The sequence below is a fragment of the Zalophus californianus genome, chromosome 10 (genome assembly GCF_009762305.2).
Source record: "Zalophus californianus isolate mZalCal1 chromosome 10, mZalCal1.pri.v2, whole genome shotgun sequence".
Classification (NCBI taxonomy): domain Eukaryota; kingdom Metazoa; phylum Chordata; class Mammalia; order Carnivora; family Otariidae; genus Zalophus; species Zalophus californianus.
In genome coordinates this window covers 29,131,388-29,148,235 of record NC_045604.1, presented here as the reverse complement: position 1 = coordinate 29,148,235, position 16,848 = coordinate 29,131,388, and the positions used below count along the sequence as shown (strand labels likewise).

Sequence of the window (16,848 nt, the reverse complement as noted above, 5' to 3'; positions counted from 1 at the left end):
TGTGTGTGTGTGTCTTTGAATAGAACCATGCCCTCCCAACCCATCTACCTGGACCTCAGCGGGAACGAGAGAGGACATGGCCCCACGGAGAGTGTCTTTAGCAGCTTGCCCCGCCGGAGCAGAGCCATTTCTCACACAAAGACATAGAGATAGTAGCAGCCTGCAAATGAATTCAAATTCTCTCCTGAGTCACATGAAATTACCCTGCTTTTCAAGTCCACAAGGCCTTGCCCATGAAACCCACTCGGTAAGTCACAGGACTCCAGAAGATGCAGGTGGGCCAGGATCTGAGAGATCATCCCACCCACCCCGCGCCATGGGGAGTAAGAGGGCTCCGGAGGGAGGCCTGTATGGGGCCTGAGCCTCTTGGCACCTGCCATATAATAATGCATTTCCCTCTTGTAAGGACAAGGGAGTAATAATAAATTGTGATCATTTCACTACCCAAAGTCATTGAGCCCTTCCCGTAAGACACTGTGAAAGAATGAATATGCACAAATCCTGCCCAGAGCCCTTCCGACATGGATGTTCTCCTAACAATGAAGGCCAAAACTTGCTCCTTTATCTCCCAAAGAAAAAGTCTATCAGGGGCTATAATAATGCTACATTACAGAGAGAGGCGGTGTGAAAATTTTACCACTGGATAAAATCAGGGCACTGGGAAAGATCACTGGGGAATAGGTCAGAACATGCTTTCATTGGCCTGAGTGGTAGGTAGCCAGAAAATTCCTTAAAGGGGCTTGGCATGTCACCCCCTTTGTTATGTACTGCCAATCACAAGGAGCAACACCAGAGTCGGGCCCAGGATCTTTTCATACCACTGAGGATTCTCACCTTCAGGCAGATGGCTAACCATGCCAGGCATAGCTAAATATTATTGGGTATTCCATTTGATAAAGCATAACAAACAGAGGATAGAGGATGGGTGGAGTTTTAGTTGCTTGGAGTCCTGAAATTTCCATCCTACCGCAAAGAGAGGGATTCAAGTATGGGATAGTGCAGAGCAGAGAGGCATGCCTACTGTGGTCTTCTAGCCATCCCCAGGCCTCAGGAAAGAACCTACCAGCTACTTGGGGGCCAATGGAGGCACGTAAAATGCTGAAGGGTTCTGTATTGGGTCATGTTCCCAGCCTCCGTCTTCTCCTCCTGGGACAAAGGAACATGTGGCTTGGAAGGTCCCCTGGAGCCCAGGACCCCACTATCAGAAAGAACACCTTGGGCCTCCTGGGAGCCGGACTCCTGCCTCTCACTTCCAGTCTCCTCCATTCCTTTTCTGCCCTGCACCAGAATGAGTTTCTAAAAATGCAAACTGGACCCCGTCGCTCTTCCAGATTCAATAAACCTCAACAGCCCTTAGGACAGAGATCAAAATTCTTAAATGGCTTCTCAAGCCTACCTGTCCAAGCTCAGCCCATGTCACCCTTGCCCTAGGTCTCTGAGCTCCAGCCCTACCAGCCCTCTGGAGGCTCTAGTTCTCCAAGAGCATGCTGCAGTTTGTAACCGGCTATTTCTCATGCGTCTGACCCATTAGACCGTAAGCTCCACGAGGGGAAGGCCCTGTCATCTGCTTACCTCTGTATTCCCAGTGCCTAACACAGTGCCAGACCCAGGACCTGACACAGGGTAGGTGTTCAACACATATTTATTGAATAAACGAAACACCAGCCTCTGACACCTAGAGTTAGAAACACAGTGAGACCCACAAATATATGTATGTGCACGTACACACACACACACACACACACACTTACACACACACACACACACTGTAGTGGAAGAGGTCAAGCACCCCCCTTCTCAGAACACACGCAGAGGTAGCTCCTACAGAACTGGCAACGTGATAGTGAGTATGTGTAACTCTCCAGTGGCCTCCCTTTGAGGGTTGCTCTTTCAAAGCAGACCAGGTGGCCTTCTCATCTTGTCTCCCCGGTCTTGCTTCTCCTCCACGCTCCTTAAGAAAATCTGTTAGCAGCCATCCTAACCCCAACTCCCATCCTCTATCCACACATCCTCAAAACCCCAACCATCTGCCTGCCACTTTCAGCCCCTAGCCCAGCTGGCTGGACGCCCCCTTCTATCCTGCGAAAGCTCCCCTTCTCCCGGAAGACCTCCTGGCTGCGCGACCTCCAGGGTCTCCCCCTGCCCCACACTCTCAGGGCAGTGCACCCCCACAGCAGAGCCTTTGGGATCACGCCCTTGGGTCTAGTTCCTGGAGCTCGTTGCCTGTTTGGTGCCACTTTGGGTTGCGATTCCCAAGAGGGCACTGGCTTTATGTATTTGTGTGACTTATGCCGTCAAGGGTCTCAAGGGATCAGCTTAGGAGCAAAATTAGGGCTTTGGATGATGTACCCCACCGCTGCTAAAAGGGGTTATCTGCATGAGGCCACACAGAACAAACCTAACCAAGCCAATTTAGTTAAGAGCTTACAGCTTTGCAAACTGAAGAGTTGGATGAGCTAATGTCACGGGACCCTTCCGTCTCTGACCTCCTCAGAGAGTAGGGCATTAACCCTGGGGCGGGGGCCCTGCCCTGCCAAGCCTGGCCTAGAGCAGGAGGAGGGAGGCGGGGTGAGTGGGAGGGGCAGAGGGAGCCTGGGGAGTCCACAGTGACCTATATCTGCTTCCAGCACTGCCTGTCCCCCAGCACTCCATTCAGAGGCTCTGGCAGTGCGAAGCAGCTGGGACCAGGGAGGAGGGAGCAGACGGGAGGCTGGAGGTCAGAGTGCACCCAGGTAAGTGGGCACCGTGCACCTGGCTGCCCACCCAGGGCAGAAATGGAGATGCTGGAATGCTCTCGAACTTTTTCTACTCAGGAAGGGGCAGCAGTGGGCACGAGATCAGCCTGGGGAACATTCAGCTGTAAACAGTGGGGTGCACGTACTGTCCCCTCTAAATGACTCCAGGATATTTGGAAGAGAGAATTTCAGTGAGTCCTGTCCAGGGCGGTCCTGTCCTGGCTCGGACTCTCCAGGCACTGTTTGGCTTAGAGTGTGAAATGGTGACCAGGTTAAAAATCTGACTAGCTGTCCAGAATGAGGACTTCAGGTCTACGACTTGTTACATCTGGATTAATAACAGGGTCAAAGCAGTTGAGACAAACTCCATTTGGCTCTTCCTGTCTCAACCCTACCAGTTTGGAAGGTGGGGGCAGCAGCTACCCAGAGGCGCAGGATGACGGCAGGTGGGGGCAGGAGGTGCCGGGGGGGGCTGTGGGTCCTGGAGGGACCAGGAGACACTGCCCCGGGGGGGGCCAAGGCTGAGAGTGTTGGCGGGATAGGCTGAACTGAGGACACGGCTGCTGTCTGGTGCTAAGAAAAATTAGGATTTCTTCTCCAAAGGGGGGGATGAACCATGGGTAGAGAATTCATTTCCTTCCCTGTCCCCCCGATTGAGACCATGTCCATCTAGTCTCCACCCAAGCAGACCTTTTGCCCGTTCTCCACTAACCCTGTCCCGAATCTGGCTTCCTGAAGAGAATGGAGGTCTAGAGGGCAAGATGGCTTAACATCCGACCCTTAAGTTCCCGGAGGGGTATGCTTCTCTTGCCCTTCTCAGCTGGGATGTGTAGGCAGGAGGATGGACGGACAGAGGCCATGTTAGCATTACGCTTCGTGTGTGGCAAACGGCAGAGGAAGTGACTGAGAGCTGGCGGTGAGGCTGATGGGGGTGATGAGGAAGATGAAGAGGCCAACTAAGGTGTCCGTGTTAAATTCAAATTACTCCAGGGCAGGTGCCAGGAGATGTACTGGGGAGTGGGTGGGACGCAGACCCGGGCAGCTCCCACCCCTCGCAGTCAGCTGCGTTCTCCTCCCCTGGCGGCCGCTCTCCATCCTCGCCCTCCCTCCTGACTCCCTGCCGCGCCGCGCCTGGGGCCCCGTGACCGCTCCAGAACGCCCCTGGCGCGCCATGGAATTCCAGCGCCCTGGGGGGGGGCAGCCGCTGTGCTGTAGATGGGACACCTCGAGGCCAGAAGTGCCAGTGGGTGGGCAGCTGTGAAATGGAAGTGTCAGTTGGGGGGAGGAATTTGCTCTGTCATGTGTGATTCTATCCTGAACACAAGGCTCTTTGGGCAGGGAACGGCATCTTCCAAAATGGAACCCGTTGGCCACGGGCCAACCGCACAGGAGGTGGGACTGCTGGAGAACCCTTTCAAGACACCTCCCCCCCACCCCTCCAACTCATGGCTCTCACCAAGGCTCTCATGTCAGCCCAGAGCCAAGCCCCCTCTCTCCCCGGGGTGATACTCCCCAGCAGCCATGATGGAAGGATGCAATTGTGAGAAAATCAGGGGGGAGTCCATGGTGATGATGGTTGGGAGAAGCCGGAGGGCATTTCTTTCACCTGATGCTATAATTCAATGGCTTTGGAAGGGGGCAGATGGATTTATGAGGATCCTATCAGCCTGTGTCAAGAAGAGCTAAAGAACAGCCAAGTGAGGGATTCTCCCCCACAGACCCGGTGATCAGAAGGATTCCCGATTAGTTGAGGGAGGGAGGTAGAAGGCCGCTGGACCCTGCTAGAAAATCTCAGAGCTGGGGTTGGAGCCAAGAGTCCCAGAGAATATCCCTGGAAAACTGACATTCCACAGTCAAGAGGGGGCAGGCTGCAAAATCGTTAAAGGAATCCTGGACGCCAGGCATTTGATTTCCTGAGGTTTGGGGAGGCTGTGTCTCACCCTCTGAGTGGCCATTAGGCCTGGGGCCCCACCCGAAAGGCCAGGCCACCAGCATAGGTTGCAGGCTCAGCCCCGTGGGCTCCATTACCTGGGAAAGGTAAAACCGAGCAGCAACCTACCCTCTCCCTGTCTCGGGGAAGTTGGGTTTTGCTGGAGCAGGGACTTGCAGGACACTGATCAATACCATTAGGTGAGGTCAGACAAGGGGGCAGCAACGCTACCCGGCTCCCAGGCCAGAGACCAGCCGAAGCACAGATGGTGTGGGGGAGATGGGGTAAGACCAGCCTGCACCTCTCATAAGCAATTCTGTCTTCTGTTCTCAGGAGATCAGTTGCCAACCTCAGTAACCAAAGAGGCACCCAAACTATGGCAGGTGAGAGAAGAGCTGATCACCCCTCCCCCGTCCTAAGTCCCTCACTGGCATTCCTCACGGGGTGGAAATGAGGGAAGCATAGGGCTCAGAGATCTTCGGGAACTCGCCTGGTTCTTTGTTTTTTCCAGTTTAGGCTTTGGGTTTTAACTTGTTTTCCTGAATAAAGGATGCAGCCCCCCCATGCGGAGCCCCTTCCCATTCTCCCTTCTCCGACTACCCCAGTGACGCTCCCAGGGTCTTCCCTGGGTGCCCCCTGCCCACTTCCCAGGGGCTCCATTCACACTGCTGGAGGACCACTGCCCAATTCCACTAGAAAATTCAAAAGCCCTGCTCACGGCAGGAGCTCCAAGAGACAATCTCGCCCCATGGTGGCATAGTGAGGAGGGGCTCACGTTCCGTGGGTGCATGCATCAGGGCTCCGTTGTGTTAAAGGGTCACCCACGAGGAAGAGTAGGGAGGGTTCATCTCCGTTTCTCCCAACCTTCTCCAGAGAGGCCCCCAAAGAAGTCCGCCATTCATGGGGTGAGCATCCGGCAGCTGGTGGAGGAGATCCCCGAAGGCGGCAGCACACCAGACTTCCAGCAGAAGCCCGTCGCCTTGGCGCTGCAGGAAGGTGAGAACCGGGAGGGGAGCTGCTGAGAGTCTGCACGGTGGGGGGGGCTCAGCCCCATCCTTCCTAGCCGGCCTCCCAGCCCCCACATCCAGCACCAGGCCACACCATGTCTCCCTCTGCTTGTGGGGTGCTTGCCTGCCTGGGCCCCCAGAAGGGCCAGGGACCTGAGGGGCAGAAGGGGCAAAGGGGGTGAAGACCCACTAGGGTATGCTGAAACAAGAAATATTTGGGAATAAAGGTGCGGGATGCTCCCTGGGGAGCAGGAGAGTTGGTGGTGTTGCCGAGCTCCCCTCCCCTCTCCCGACCTCTGAGCAGCCGCTATAGACACTGTTAAAATGAGGTTCATTTGGGCCACCTGAGAAAAGTGCCCAGGAAAGTGATGGGAGCAAAGACTTTTGGGGGAAGGGGTGAGAATTGGTGTTCTTTTTCCCAGCACAGGCTCCTACAATACCTTGCAATTTACATCATTTCGGTATAAGAAAAAGAATGGCACTTTATTTTTCTAAATCTGACTCTGAAGTCCTCACTCTGAATACAGAGGTCATGAGCAATCGTCTGTCACCACTGCGGAGGGCCCTTGGGCCTTCACTCTGTACTACTCTCTAGGGGGATGTCCCCGGCAGGAGCCCAAGGGGTCTCTTGAGGGTGGGCAGCTCCCAGCCTTCCATGCCACACATGGAGCTTGGGCTCTTTTCTGAGTCTGGAACCCTGTGTCTCGGGATCATCCCACTTTGAAAGTGGACATGGAACCCCCCAAAAGACTCATCCCCTTCCCAGTCTTGGGAGAGTCCTTCAGACTCCTCCCTCACCTACATGCAAAGAAACGCTCCCTTCCAGCCCAAGCCCTGCTTGCCTCTCCTTCCACCATGGAGCCCACATTCTGTGATACAGAAGCTGGCGGGGGGGGGGGGGGGAGTGGTGTCTGTCTTCTGGGTGCCTGGAAACTGCTGCTCCCTGCCTGGCATCATAAGACTCCTTGAGTCAGGGCACCAAGGCCTGACACTCTTCTTGAAGGGGCAGTGGAAATACCTAGAACAGTGAAAACAACAAATTAAAGTCCCAATAAAGTATACGCTCAGCCCTCCCCCAAGCTGCCAATCTTTTGACTGCCTTTTCCTGCCACAGGGAAAAATGCCATCTTTCGGGCCCTGGTCTGTGGGGAGCCCAAACCTGAGGTTTGTTGGCAGAGCACCAAAGGTAACCTCAGGAACTCCAGCAAGTACCAGATCTCCTCCTCCCCCGGCAGCAATGAGCATGTGCTACAGGTAAGACCTGCAGCTCTCCCCCTGACCCACGTCTACTCATCTCTCCCTGTCCCCTTGAAGGGCTCCTTGGCAGCCTCCAAACCCCAGAGGAGTAGGAGATGTTCCCAGTTGGGGTTGAGCCCACTCGGCTCCATCCTGTGGCTCCAGGTGGCTTGAGCCAGGTGGGGACGTGCCAGGCTCGCAGGTACCTCTGCTGATAACCTGGCAGGTGGCGGAGGCTGGAGCTTAGGAATGCAAGCTGTGGAGTCCAGACGGCCTGGTTTCCAATCCCAGGCCTGCCACCTTGGCCTTGGAAAGTTCCTTACTTCTCTGTACTTCCGTTTCCTCATCTATGACATGAGGATAATAACTGTACTTACTTTATGGTGTTGTTATGAATATGAAAAGTTTATGTGAAGTATCTCACCAGTGCCTGGCCTCTAGTGAGCACTCTGTCCCTGCTGCCAATATTAGTAATAATTAGAGCTACGAGTCGCAGAACACCTACTATGTGCTGGGGCCTTGGGCTGAACGTTTGACATAGATGATATCATTTACTCCTGACCATTCACTACTTTTTGAGGCATTTTTATTCTCACCGTATAAGAAACTAAGGTTCAGAGAGGTTAGGTAATTTACCCAAGGTCCCATAGCCCATAATACATGATGGAGACGATACACGGCCCAGATCCACCTGCCCCAAAAAAGCCAGCCTTTCTGCTACACCACATTGCCTCTGCTGGCAAAGAGGCCCTCCCCCAAGCTGCCAATGGTACATCCACTCTCTGTCATGATCCCGCTTTTTGTTTTGGGGTCTGACTTCCTTGATGAAGACTGTGAGCTCTCTAAGGAAAGGGCTGTGTCTTATTCATCTTGATATGCCTTTAGCCATGTCTAGTAAGTGGAGGGAGCGGGGAGGGGGTGCTAGCCATGTCCCTCCGGCCTTGGCCTCTCTGCAGATCAACAAGCTGACGGGTGAGGACTCGGACATGTACCGCTGCACCGCAGTGAACGTCTATGGAGAGGCCACATGCTCCACGAGGCTCCTGGTCATCGAAGGTGGGCTCGACCCCCTCCCCTCATCCTGTCTCATTGGTGCTTGCGGTGCTGGCCCTGGCTTTCTCCTCAGAGAGCCCTCAGAGGCCACAGGGGCTGGGCAGCTGGTGGCGTAAAAGGAGAGAGGGACAGCAAGTTCGCTGTCCCATCTGGTGCCAGGGCCCTTGGCTTCACGCGCTTACATACCAACTCTGCATGTGGTCTAAAAGGCACACACTCAGCAGATGCCCCACTGCAGATGCTCTGAATGATATTCTCTTAACCCTGGAGCATGAGAACAGAACCTAGAGGTCAGTTTCTGGTCCTGAACCTTCTGCTAACTCCTTCAGTGGGCTTCGTTTTCTTGAGGGGGGCTCCAGTTTCGTGGCCCCAGTTTCTCCACTGTACAAAGGATACTTGGTACAGGCCTACGTCAGAGGTGGCAAACAGGTAACATGAAGGCCAAATCCTATCTCAGACGTGCAGGTGGGTTGTTTTTGACTTGCACAGTGTTTCCAAATTTTAAATTAATTTTTGACATACAATAACGGGAAGGGGCATGTCTCTTGAGAAAGCAGATCTAGTCTTCCAATTGGTTATGCTTTTGCCTACAAGTAACAGAAAACCCTACTACAAATAGCCCAAGAAATAAAGACACTTGATTATGTCACATGATAAGAAGTCCTGAGGTTGGAATCCAGGGCTCAAACCACAGCTCAGCGCTGTCACGGGACAACCAGATGCTTCCTGTCCCACTGAGCTGCCACCCAAAAACGTTGGCTTGGCTTATAGCCTCGTGGTAATAAGACGGCTGCTGCAGATCCCAACTGCATCCACATTCAAGGCGGGAAGAAGGGGAAAGAGGTGGCCCCAGGTACAGCTGGCCCTTTTATCAAGAAAGCAAAAGCTTTCTCAGAAACTCCTTGGAGACTTCTGTTTACATCTCATTGACCAGAACCGTGTCACATGGCCACCCCTGGTGGCAAGGGAAGCTGGGAAGGCAAGGATTTAGCTTTTCCAGCCTCCTTCCTACTAGTGGGAATAGGCGATGAGGACTGGGCATGGCTGCAGGCTTAGCCAAACAGCAGTGTTGGCCTTCCTGGGCAACATCCGGCCCATACCCTGAAATGGCAGCTCCTGGGGGACATGGGAGAGCCGCTGCCCCTGCAGCCAGCCACAGTCTCTGCACTCACTTCTGCTGCCCCCCGCCCCTGCAGACACGTCAGCAGGCCTCCCCCACGTATGATGATAATCAGGTCAGCTCCACATCAGTCACGCTAAGGCTCTGGGTATCAAAGCTTATGATGGGCCCTCCGCTCATCCCTCTTGCTGAGCTGTTGTCTTGCCCTTTTGGACAGTGGGGAGGACACACTGGGGCGCTCAGTTGGTTCTCAGGAAGACCATCAATGTGTCTCACTTCTCTCCCCATCTGTCCACATAAATCTCTTCCTCTACTCCTGATGGTCCAGTTGGCTTTCGGAAGAATCGGAAGAGGCACAAAGAACCCCAGGAGGGTAGGTGTAAGGGTTGTCAGAAATCTTCTTGGGTTGTGGGAAATGGGCTACTCCTTGCCTGGTGCTCCTGACTTGACCAAGCCCCTACCAACACCTTACAGATCATCACCAGTCCACAGGAGGGCAACTTTCAAAAGCTCGGTTGTCAGCCATGGACCACAGGTCCTTAGATTGCCCCCCCCGCCACACCCACCCACCCCACTCCCATTGCCACAGAAAAGCCCTGCATTAGCCCCTTGGAATCCCACCCTGGGCTTGGGGCCTCATTCCTGCTCCTTTTCTAGACCTCAGGAAGGAACTGATGGACTACCGAAATCTTCTGAAAAAGAGGTGGGTGTGGGCCTATCCAGGCGCAGGGCTGAAGTCTCCCCAGCTACATCCATGAGCAAGGCAGGCTCAGTTCTCCCGTCCACTGGCCAGGAAGATAGACTGCAGGTAGCCAAAAGGAGAAGGGAAGAGCACTGACCCCCTAGTTCTGTTGCCTTTAAGCTCTGTGTCCTTGAATGAATCATCTCTCCTCTTCCGGTCCTGACTCACTCGTTTGTAAAATGGGGTGCTCTACTAGAGCAATGATTTTTTTTTTTTTTAAGTGTTAAAGTAACAGAATAGGGATGCCTGGGTGGCTCAGTCAGTTAAGTGGAGGCCTTTGGCTCAGGTCATGATCCCAGGGTCCAGGGATCGAGTCCTGCATTGGGCTCCTTGCTCAGTGGGGAGCCCGCTTCTCCCTCTCCCTCTGCCTGCCCCTCCCCCTGCCTGTGTGCTCTCTCTCTCTGACAAATAAATAAATAAAATCTTTAAAAAAAAGAAAAAGTAACAGAATAATCTGCACACCCCACACCCCCCCCCACACACTCCTGCCCCCCGCCATCTTTCTCAGCGATCCACAATACAAGGTGTTAGGAGCAGAGTTTCTCCCCTGAAAGTTCGGACTGCGGGGGGTTGGGGAGGAGCCCTTGCCCATCTCTGTGTCCATTGTGTCCCGACAGTGCTCAGGCCCAGAGCCCAGCCTCCCCATCCCTTTCTTCTAGTGCAGACAGGGCGGCTCCCCGCAGCCTCTCAGGGTGCCAGGCCCAGGGGAGCAGCTTCTGGGGCTCCCTTGGCCTCTGACCTGCACCCCCCCTGCTCCCCAGGGCCCCGCCTCCCACCAAGAAAAAGGTGGACCTGGAGCAGGTGTGGCAGCTTCTGATGACGGCCGACCGCAAGGACTACGAGCGGATCTGCCTGAAGTACGGCATCGTGGACTACCGGGGCATGCTGCGCAAGCTGAAGGAGCTGCAGAAGGAGCGCGAGGACAAGATGGCGCCGGTACGCTCGCCGGGGCCCACGGCCCGGTGCCTCGCGGGCGCCCCCACCTGGAGCTGGGCCAGGCGCAGGGCCGGCCCTCCCCCAGCTCCCAGGGCCGTGTGGGGCCAAGGACCGGGGCTTCCAGGCAACGTTTTGGCTTTGAAATCTGGTTCAGATACTAAAATCTGGGGCATTGGGAAAGTTAGGGCCTCCGTGTCTTGGTTTCCTTTTCTGTAAAATGGGTGTTATAGTTGTACCTGCTTCTTAGGGTTAGGGAGAGGATGAACTAGAGAATGTACTTAAAGCACTTAGCCTAGTGCCCGACGCCTGGCAAGGGCTTCCTGTCCGCTGTCATCCTCCCCAGGCCTTGGATACCTGTCTTATTTCTAAAGGCTTCCTGTGGAGGGGATTTCACAGTTGCCTGCTTATCCCAGTGTCTTATAAACTGTACAGGCAGTTCTTTCCTGGGTCTAACATAACTATAGCACTAGTCTAACTTGTCTTCTGGAAATGCAAAACTAGTTTTCACCATCCTGAAAATAGTATTTTATCACCTTGAAGGTGGCTCATCAAACATCCTGGGACTCAGTTTTCTGTCCTCCAAGCCTTCTCATTGACCTTAACACAGGGCTTTGACCACAGTTGGTGCTCAACTAATTTTTATTGGCTGGAATAGCAGATGAACAGAAATGTCCTACCATGTTCTCAGAGCACCTGGATGGACACCTGGGGTCCTTTCTCACTTTGCTTCCTGACCTGATGTCTCATCTTGGAAAATTTCTTCCCACCTGTAAAATGGGCAAATGCATGCCCCGGTGGGACATGGGGGGGGTGGGCACTGGAGTCTGAGGGTTTGGAGTGCCCCAAAGAGAGAGCTCAGAGCGATCCCCTGGTGCGTTTGTCTTCCCTAGTACGTTAACGCCGTCTCCAACTTGAGACACATCAGGGTCAGCAAGGAGGGGGTCGCAACATTTGATCTGGAGCTGGATCTCAAGTATTCCGGGAGCAAGATTCACCTGTATAAGGTGAGGCAGGAGGAGTCATTGAGGAGGGAGGCACCTGGCAGGGATGCTGCAGGTCTTGGGGGGAGGAACTATGGGTCCCGTGGATTCCCCTCTGGGAGCAACTCAAGTACACAGATGGTGAGTCCTGCATCCCCTGGACTTCCTGATTGGAGGGAGGTCAAACTTTGGTGTAGACATTTCATAGACTCTTCTTACCTCTCACTGAGCAACCGGGTTCTCTAGCCAGGACACCAGCGGTAAAAAGAGGATTCTGAGAAAGTGCACCTCCGCCCCCCTGCATCTGTTTCTTTGCTCTAGCTGGTCCTGCTGCCTGTCGTGGTCTTCCCCAGTGTCCACACGGCTAATTCCCTCACCCGCAGCCAGACGTCCCCTGACCACCCTCTGGGCACTGTGTCCCCCCAGCCCTGTCCTGCATCCCTGAATCCGTATCTTCCTCTCTCTTTTCTTTTTTTCCCTAATTCTATCTCTTTCTAATATACATTATATTATCTGCTTATGATATGTGTTATTTGTCTGTGTCCCTCCTAGACTTTTAGCTCCCTGGGGGGCAGGAATCTTTGTTTTATTCACTGATGTGCCCCAAGTACCTAACCCAGTGCCTGGCACACAGTAGGCAACTGAAGACGAGCTGTTGTTAATATTTGTCAAGTGGCAAATCTATCTAGGCTTTAGCTAAAGGGGGCATGTGCATGGATTACTGGGTTTTCTAGGACCCCTAAAGATACCTGATAGTATTCTCTTGTGGCCCTCCGAGAATGAATGTGCTGGGGCCCCTAGGGCCCTCGGTGTTGCCTCCCTGCCCCCTGGTAAACCCCTGGGGCTGCTTGGGTGGTTACTCAATCTGAGCAGAGGTCTCCCACTCTCAGGTGTCTCTTGTGTGACACTTGCAGATTATTTACTCCATAGTCAGAGTCAGGGACCCTCCTAGGGAAGTATTCCTTCACCTCACACTCCCTGTTCTCAAGGCCTCTGAGCCCTGCTCGCCACCCCTGCCCCTGCCCCCCTCCTTATCTCCTCTGTGGTTCCAGCAATGTTGTCTGGTGCCTGCGCCAGTGGCAGAAAACTGCCAGAGTGGGGTTGAGGCAGGAGGTGCTGGGGCCCCACCGAAGCCCTGAACCTCCCTCTTCCTTTCTCGGCCTCAGGATGGTGAGATGATCCCCTACAGCTTTGATAACCAGACCAAGCGCTGTCTGCGGCGACTGGGGAAGCGCTACCAATTCCAGATCCGGGACCTGCAGCCTGAGGATGCCGGCATTTACCAGATCAAGGTGGAGGATGCCGAAATCTTCTCCACGGAACTGGATGCTAGCGGTGGGTGGTCTTCCCCTGCAGAAGCTGGAGTGGAGGAGCTCTGTTAGGAGGGGAGCCCATGTGCCATGGCAGGGGTAGGGGGTGGGGAAGATAAATGTGATATGCCTCCCCCCCTTGCAAAGACTGTGAGGGAGAGGAATGCACACCCAGGTGGTTAAATTGAAATGATCTCTGCTTTCCAAAAGTCTTGGTCCAAGGTCTGTGTTTTCTTTATGCTGAGCTGGGCTCTCCTGAGTTCCAGCCACAGACGTATAATGTCCATGCCATGCCCCTGCTCACAGACCTTCTGCAGCGGAGATTGTATCTCCAGATTAGATCCAGACTAATTTCACAGGCTCTAGCCACAGCCTCACTGCTTTCTGCTGCAGACTCTCACCTCCCACACTCCCCAGCACAAGACCCACCCAGGTGCGGAACCCTTGTGCCCTGTACAGACCTCTTCCTTCCCTGCCTCCCATGCCCCCACCCCACCTGGGAACTGTCCCTTCCTCTTTCATCAAACTCCGTCCCATCCCCTCGAGTAGCTGTGTACGCATCATCTCCCCCCTCCCCCCCCTCCCCCCCCCCCCCTCCGCCACGCACCTGCTGGAGCACTTGACAGCTCCGGGGGCCTCCTGGGAGGAGGAGAGGCCTGGAGAAGAAAGCTTTGGGCAGACAGAACATAAAGAACATGATTCTAAATCAAGGTTGAGGAAGAAAGAGGGCATGAGGTCTCCAGGTATGCCTGGATAGGGCTTTGAAAAGCCGAGAAATGGCGTGGCATGGGGGAAGGAGCAGGGCCTTTGACGTCAGCCAGACCTGGGTGTGAATCCTGCCCGGGCTGCGTCTTAGTTGGGTAAGACTGGGTTTCCTTACTTGTAAAAAGGAAATAATAATACCTATCTGGGAGGTGGGTCTAGGATTCATAAGAGAACACGTATGAAGCTCTGGCGGTCAGCATATCGGTTTTATTCCCGTACCCATCTTACTCCGAGACATAATCTCTGGATTTAGGATTACAGAATTCCAGACCTGAAAACAGTCTTACTGTTCAAAACCTCATTATAAGCCCTCATTTTATGTTGGGAACTGTCACCTGGGGCAAGGAAGTGACCTGCCCCAGGTGACACAGGGGGTCTGTGGCTGAGCTGGTCTGAACCTGGGCTTCCAAGCTCCCGGCTTCACTGTGTCACGCGGCCAGGCTGACGCCCCCATTCCTGCTTCCCTGACAGCCATCCCCTCCAGAGTGGTTGTCCCACTGGCTGAGGCTCACTGTGAAGAGCGGGGTGAGGCTGTCTTCGAGTGCATTCTCTCCAGCCCCTGCCCCAACGCCGCCTGGAATTTCCGGCACCGGCCACTCCAGCCCAGCAACAAATATGAAGTGTTTGTGTCCCCTGATGGGCTGACCCATAGGCTGGTGGTAAGGGGGGCCCATTTCTCAGACATGGGCCCCTACTCACTGGGCACTGGGTTCCACAGTTCTACTGCCTGGCTGGTGGTTGAAGGTGAGTGGTTCTTACCTCTGTCATTCCCTGCCTCTACCAAGGCAAAACTCGGGGCTAAGAAGGGCATGAAAAAGGCCAGGGCCAGGGGCTTCCTTTGGTCAGTCATTTATTCTTGATGATTCCTTCACTCTCCAGGAATGAGGAAGGTTCTTGAGATCTATTCCTGACCCACCGCAATGCTGGCCCTCCCAGCCAGCCTGGTCCTCCTCAGCTGTGTGTGCTCCATGGGCCTCTGGAATGCCTCTGGGGGCGCAGATCCAAGATGGCCTGAGGGTCCTGGCCAGGGAGTGGCTCAGATTCAATATGGATAAGAACCTGGGTCAGGCCAAAGATCACCCTTAAATTCCCCATGGATTTGGGTTCAGGGTGATCCCAGGAAATTTGTAAGGCAGATGGTGAGCAAAGAGAGCTTTTAAAAATCATGCAACTGTTCATGGCAGTTTGATAAGCAGATGAGTTTTAGGTTATGTATTTTCTCCAAAAGTCTTCATGAACCACATAGCAGGGCAGGGTGTCTGTGGGTACAGGGCTGGGGGAGGTGGTGATAGGATTCATCTATCAATGAGCTGGCACACCCTGGCTTCCTTCTGAGAGAGTCAGCTTTTTCTCTATTGGGGAAACTGAGGGTCAGGCAAAGCAGTTAGGGTTAGACGGGTGACTTGACCTGATTTAACAGGTCTTTTCTTTTGTCTCTCTGTGGGGGCGTTGACCTCTTACCAAAGCAGGGAAGGATAGAAACCTTCTGACTGCAAGTGCTGACCATCAGCTGCAAGCCCAAGGAGCCCAGACCTCAGAAGCAGAAGATTCCAGGAGCATCCGTGGCAAGGGAGGGGAACCCAGAGAGCAGGGTCTGCTGGAGGGCTCCCTTAATGGGGCCAGGCCTGCTTCTGGGCTACAGTTCACAGCTGACCTAGAGACAGGCGACCCTGGTGGGCATGGCTACTCCCTGATAGGGAGTGATGGGGCAGCTGGCTCAGCCTGGGGCCCTGGGCAGGCAGGAAAGGGCTTTCTGGAAGTAGAGGGAAACACAGTCACTCCCTTTGGGGAAAATCAGCTCCACAGAGAGGGAGGCTGGGGCAGAAGCCTTCCAGGGAGCCCCGATGTACAGGGAGAGGGCCTAGAATCAGGTTTCGGTCTCATGGAAGGTCAACAGCAAGATCACGGCAGAGACAGTGATGGGGACAGATGTGGTAGGACAGCAGGAAGTTGGGAGGTTGAGTCCAGGTACCCTCAAGTGGGAGGACTGGGGAGCAGCGGGGCAGGAGAGGAGTACAGAGAGGACCATGGGAGTCCCCTGGACAGGTATAGCCAGAAACAGCTCTTCAGTGCCCATCTGGGACCTGGCGGAGGACAAACAGCCCTGAGGGGAATCCAGTCTAGTCCTGAGGGCTCTTGGTCAGAAGGGGGAGTGATGGAGAAGATTTTGCAGGGGGAAAGCCTGGGTGAGGTGGAGGGAGGGGGTGATCTGAGCAGGGAAGGACGGAGAGGAGCCACAGGGACAGTGTGGAGCAGGGGGACCAGCGTGGGGGAAGCTGGAGACAGCAGTGGGGCAGGTAGTCTTGGGGCCCAGGCGTATCCTGGAGAAAGAGCTTCTAGCTCCAAGACAGGCATAGGCCCTGAGTCCTGGGGCTCTCAGGGAGGCAGAGACGTTGACGATGAGGAAGCGGGGGGCTGCTGGGGGCCAGAGGAGTCTCGAGGGCAGATATCTATAGGAAAGAACTCCCAGGAACCATCAATACCTGGTAGCAGAGAATTCCTCCTGGGACAAGGCGGGCCTGAGGCCAAAGCTGAAGGGTCACTACAGACAGCTGATGGAGGCCCAGGGAAGTCTGTGGGTGGGGGAAAGCGCTACAAAACCAGCCCTGCAGGCCCAGGAAGTCCCAGGGGCTGGGAGAGGAGCCTACAGGGGCCCAGGGGAAGGGAGGGCCAGGAGACAGCAGGAGACTTGGGTGAGGCAGGGGATGGCTCCAGAAGCTTCCAGGATTCCCAAGGCTGGCCAGCAGGTCAGTGGGGAGCAGAGGTTGCTGGCAGAATAGATTCTGGGAGCACAGGTCCTTGGGATGACACAGGGTCCAGCCTCAGCAAAACCAGGGCCTACCCCAGGCCTGGAATACTGGGGTCTGGTGAAGGGGAAGGTGGTGTGGGTGGTACCCAGGGGGCTGGACTAATGGGGTCTGGTCAGGGGGTGGATACCAGAAGCCACAGGCTAATTGGGTCTCCAAGCCTGGGTGCTCAGGGTTCTGGGGGGACACTAGGAGACACTGATGGATTAAGGGGTCCAGGGGCAGTG

The 16,848-nt window shown here is 54.6% G+C and overlaps 1 protein-coding gene across 1 annotated transcript in view; it reads left to right on the top strand.

Moving 5' to 3' along the window:
• The window catches only part of IGFN1 (immunoglobulin like and fibronectin type III domain containing 1), a 49,041-nt gene that overhangs the window by 13,722 nt on the left and 18,471 nt on the right, over window positions 1-16,848 (top strand). Inside the window, exons 3-13 of the mRNA XM_035722189.1 lie at window positions 5,539-5,661; window positions 6,787-6,926; window positions 7,865-7,964; window positions 8,335-8,390; window positions 8,733-8,814; window positions 9,739-9,784; window positions 10,585-10,759; window positions 11,650-11,763; window positions 12,906-13,074; window positions 14,286-14,558; window positions 15,281-15,334. Of these exons, the coding sequence (XP_035578082.1) occupies window positions 5,539-5,661; window positions 6,787-6,926; window positions 7,865-7,964; window positions 8,335-8,390; window positions 8,733-8,814; window positions 9,739-9,784; window positions 10,585-10,759; window positions 11,650-11,763; window positions 12,906-13,074; window positions 14,286-14,558; window positions 15,281-15,334 (1,332 nt within the window). The remainder of the gene's footprint in view (window positions 1-5,538; window positions 5,662-6,786; window positions 6,927-7,864; window positions 7,965-8,334; window positions 8,391-8,732; window positions 8,815-9,738; window positions 9,785-10,584; window positions 10,760-11,649; window positions 11,764-12,905; window positions 13,075-14,285; window positions 14,559-15,280; window positions 15,335-16,848) is intronic.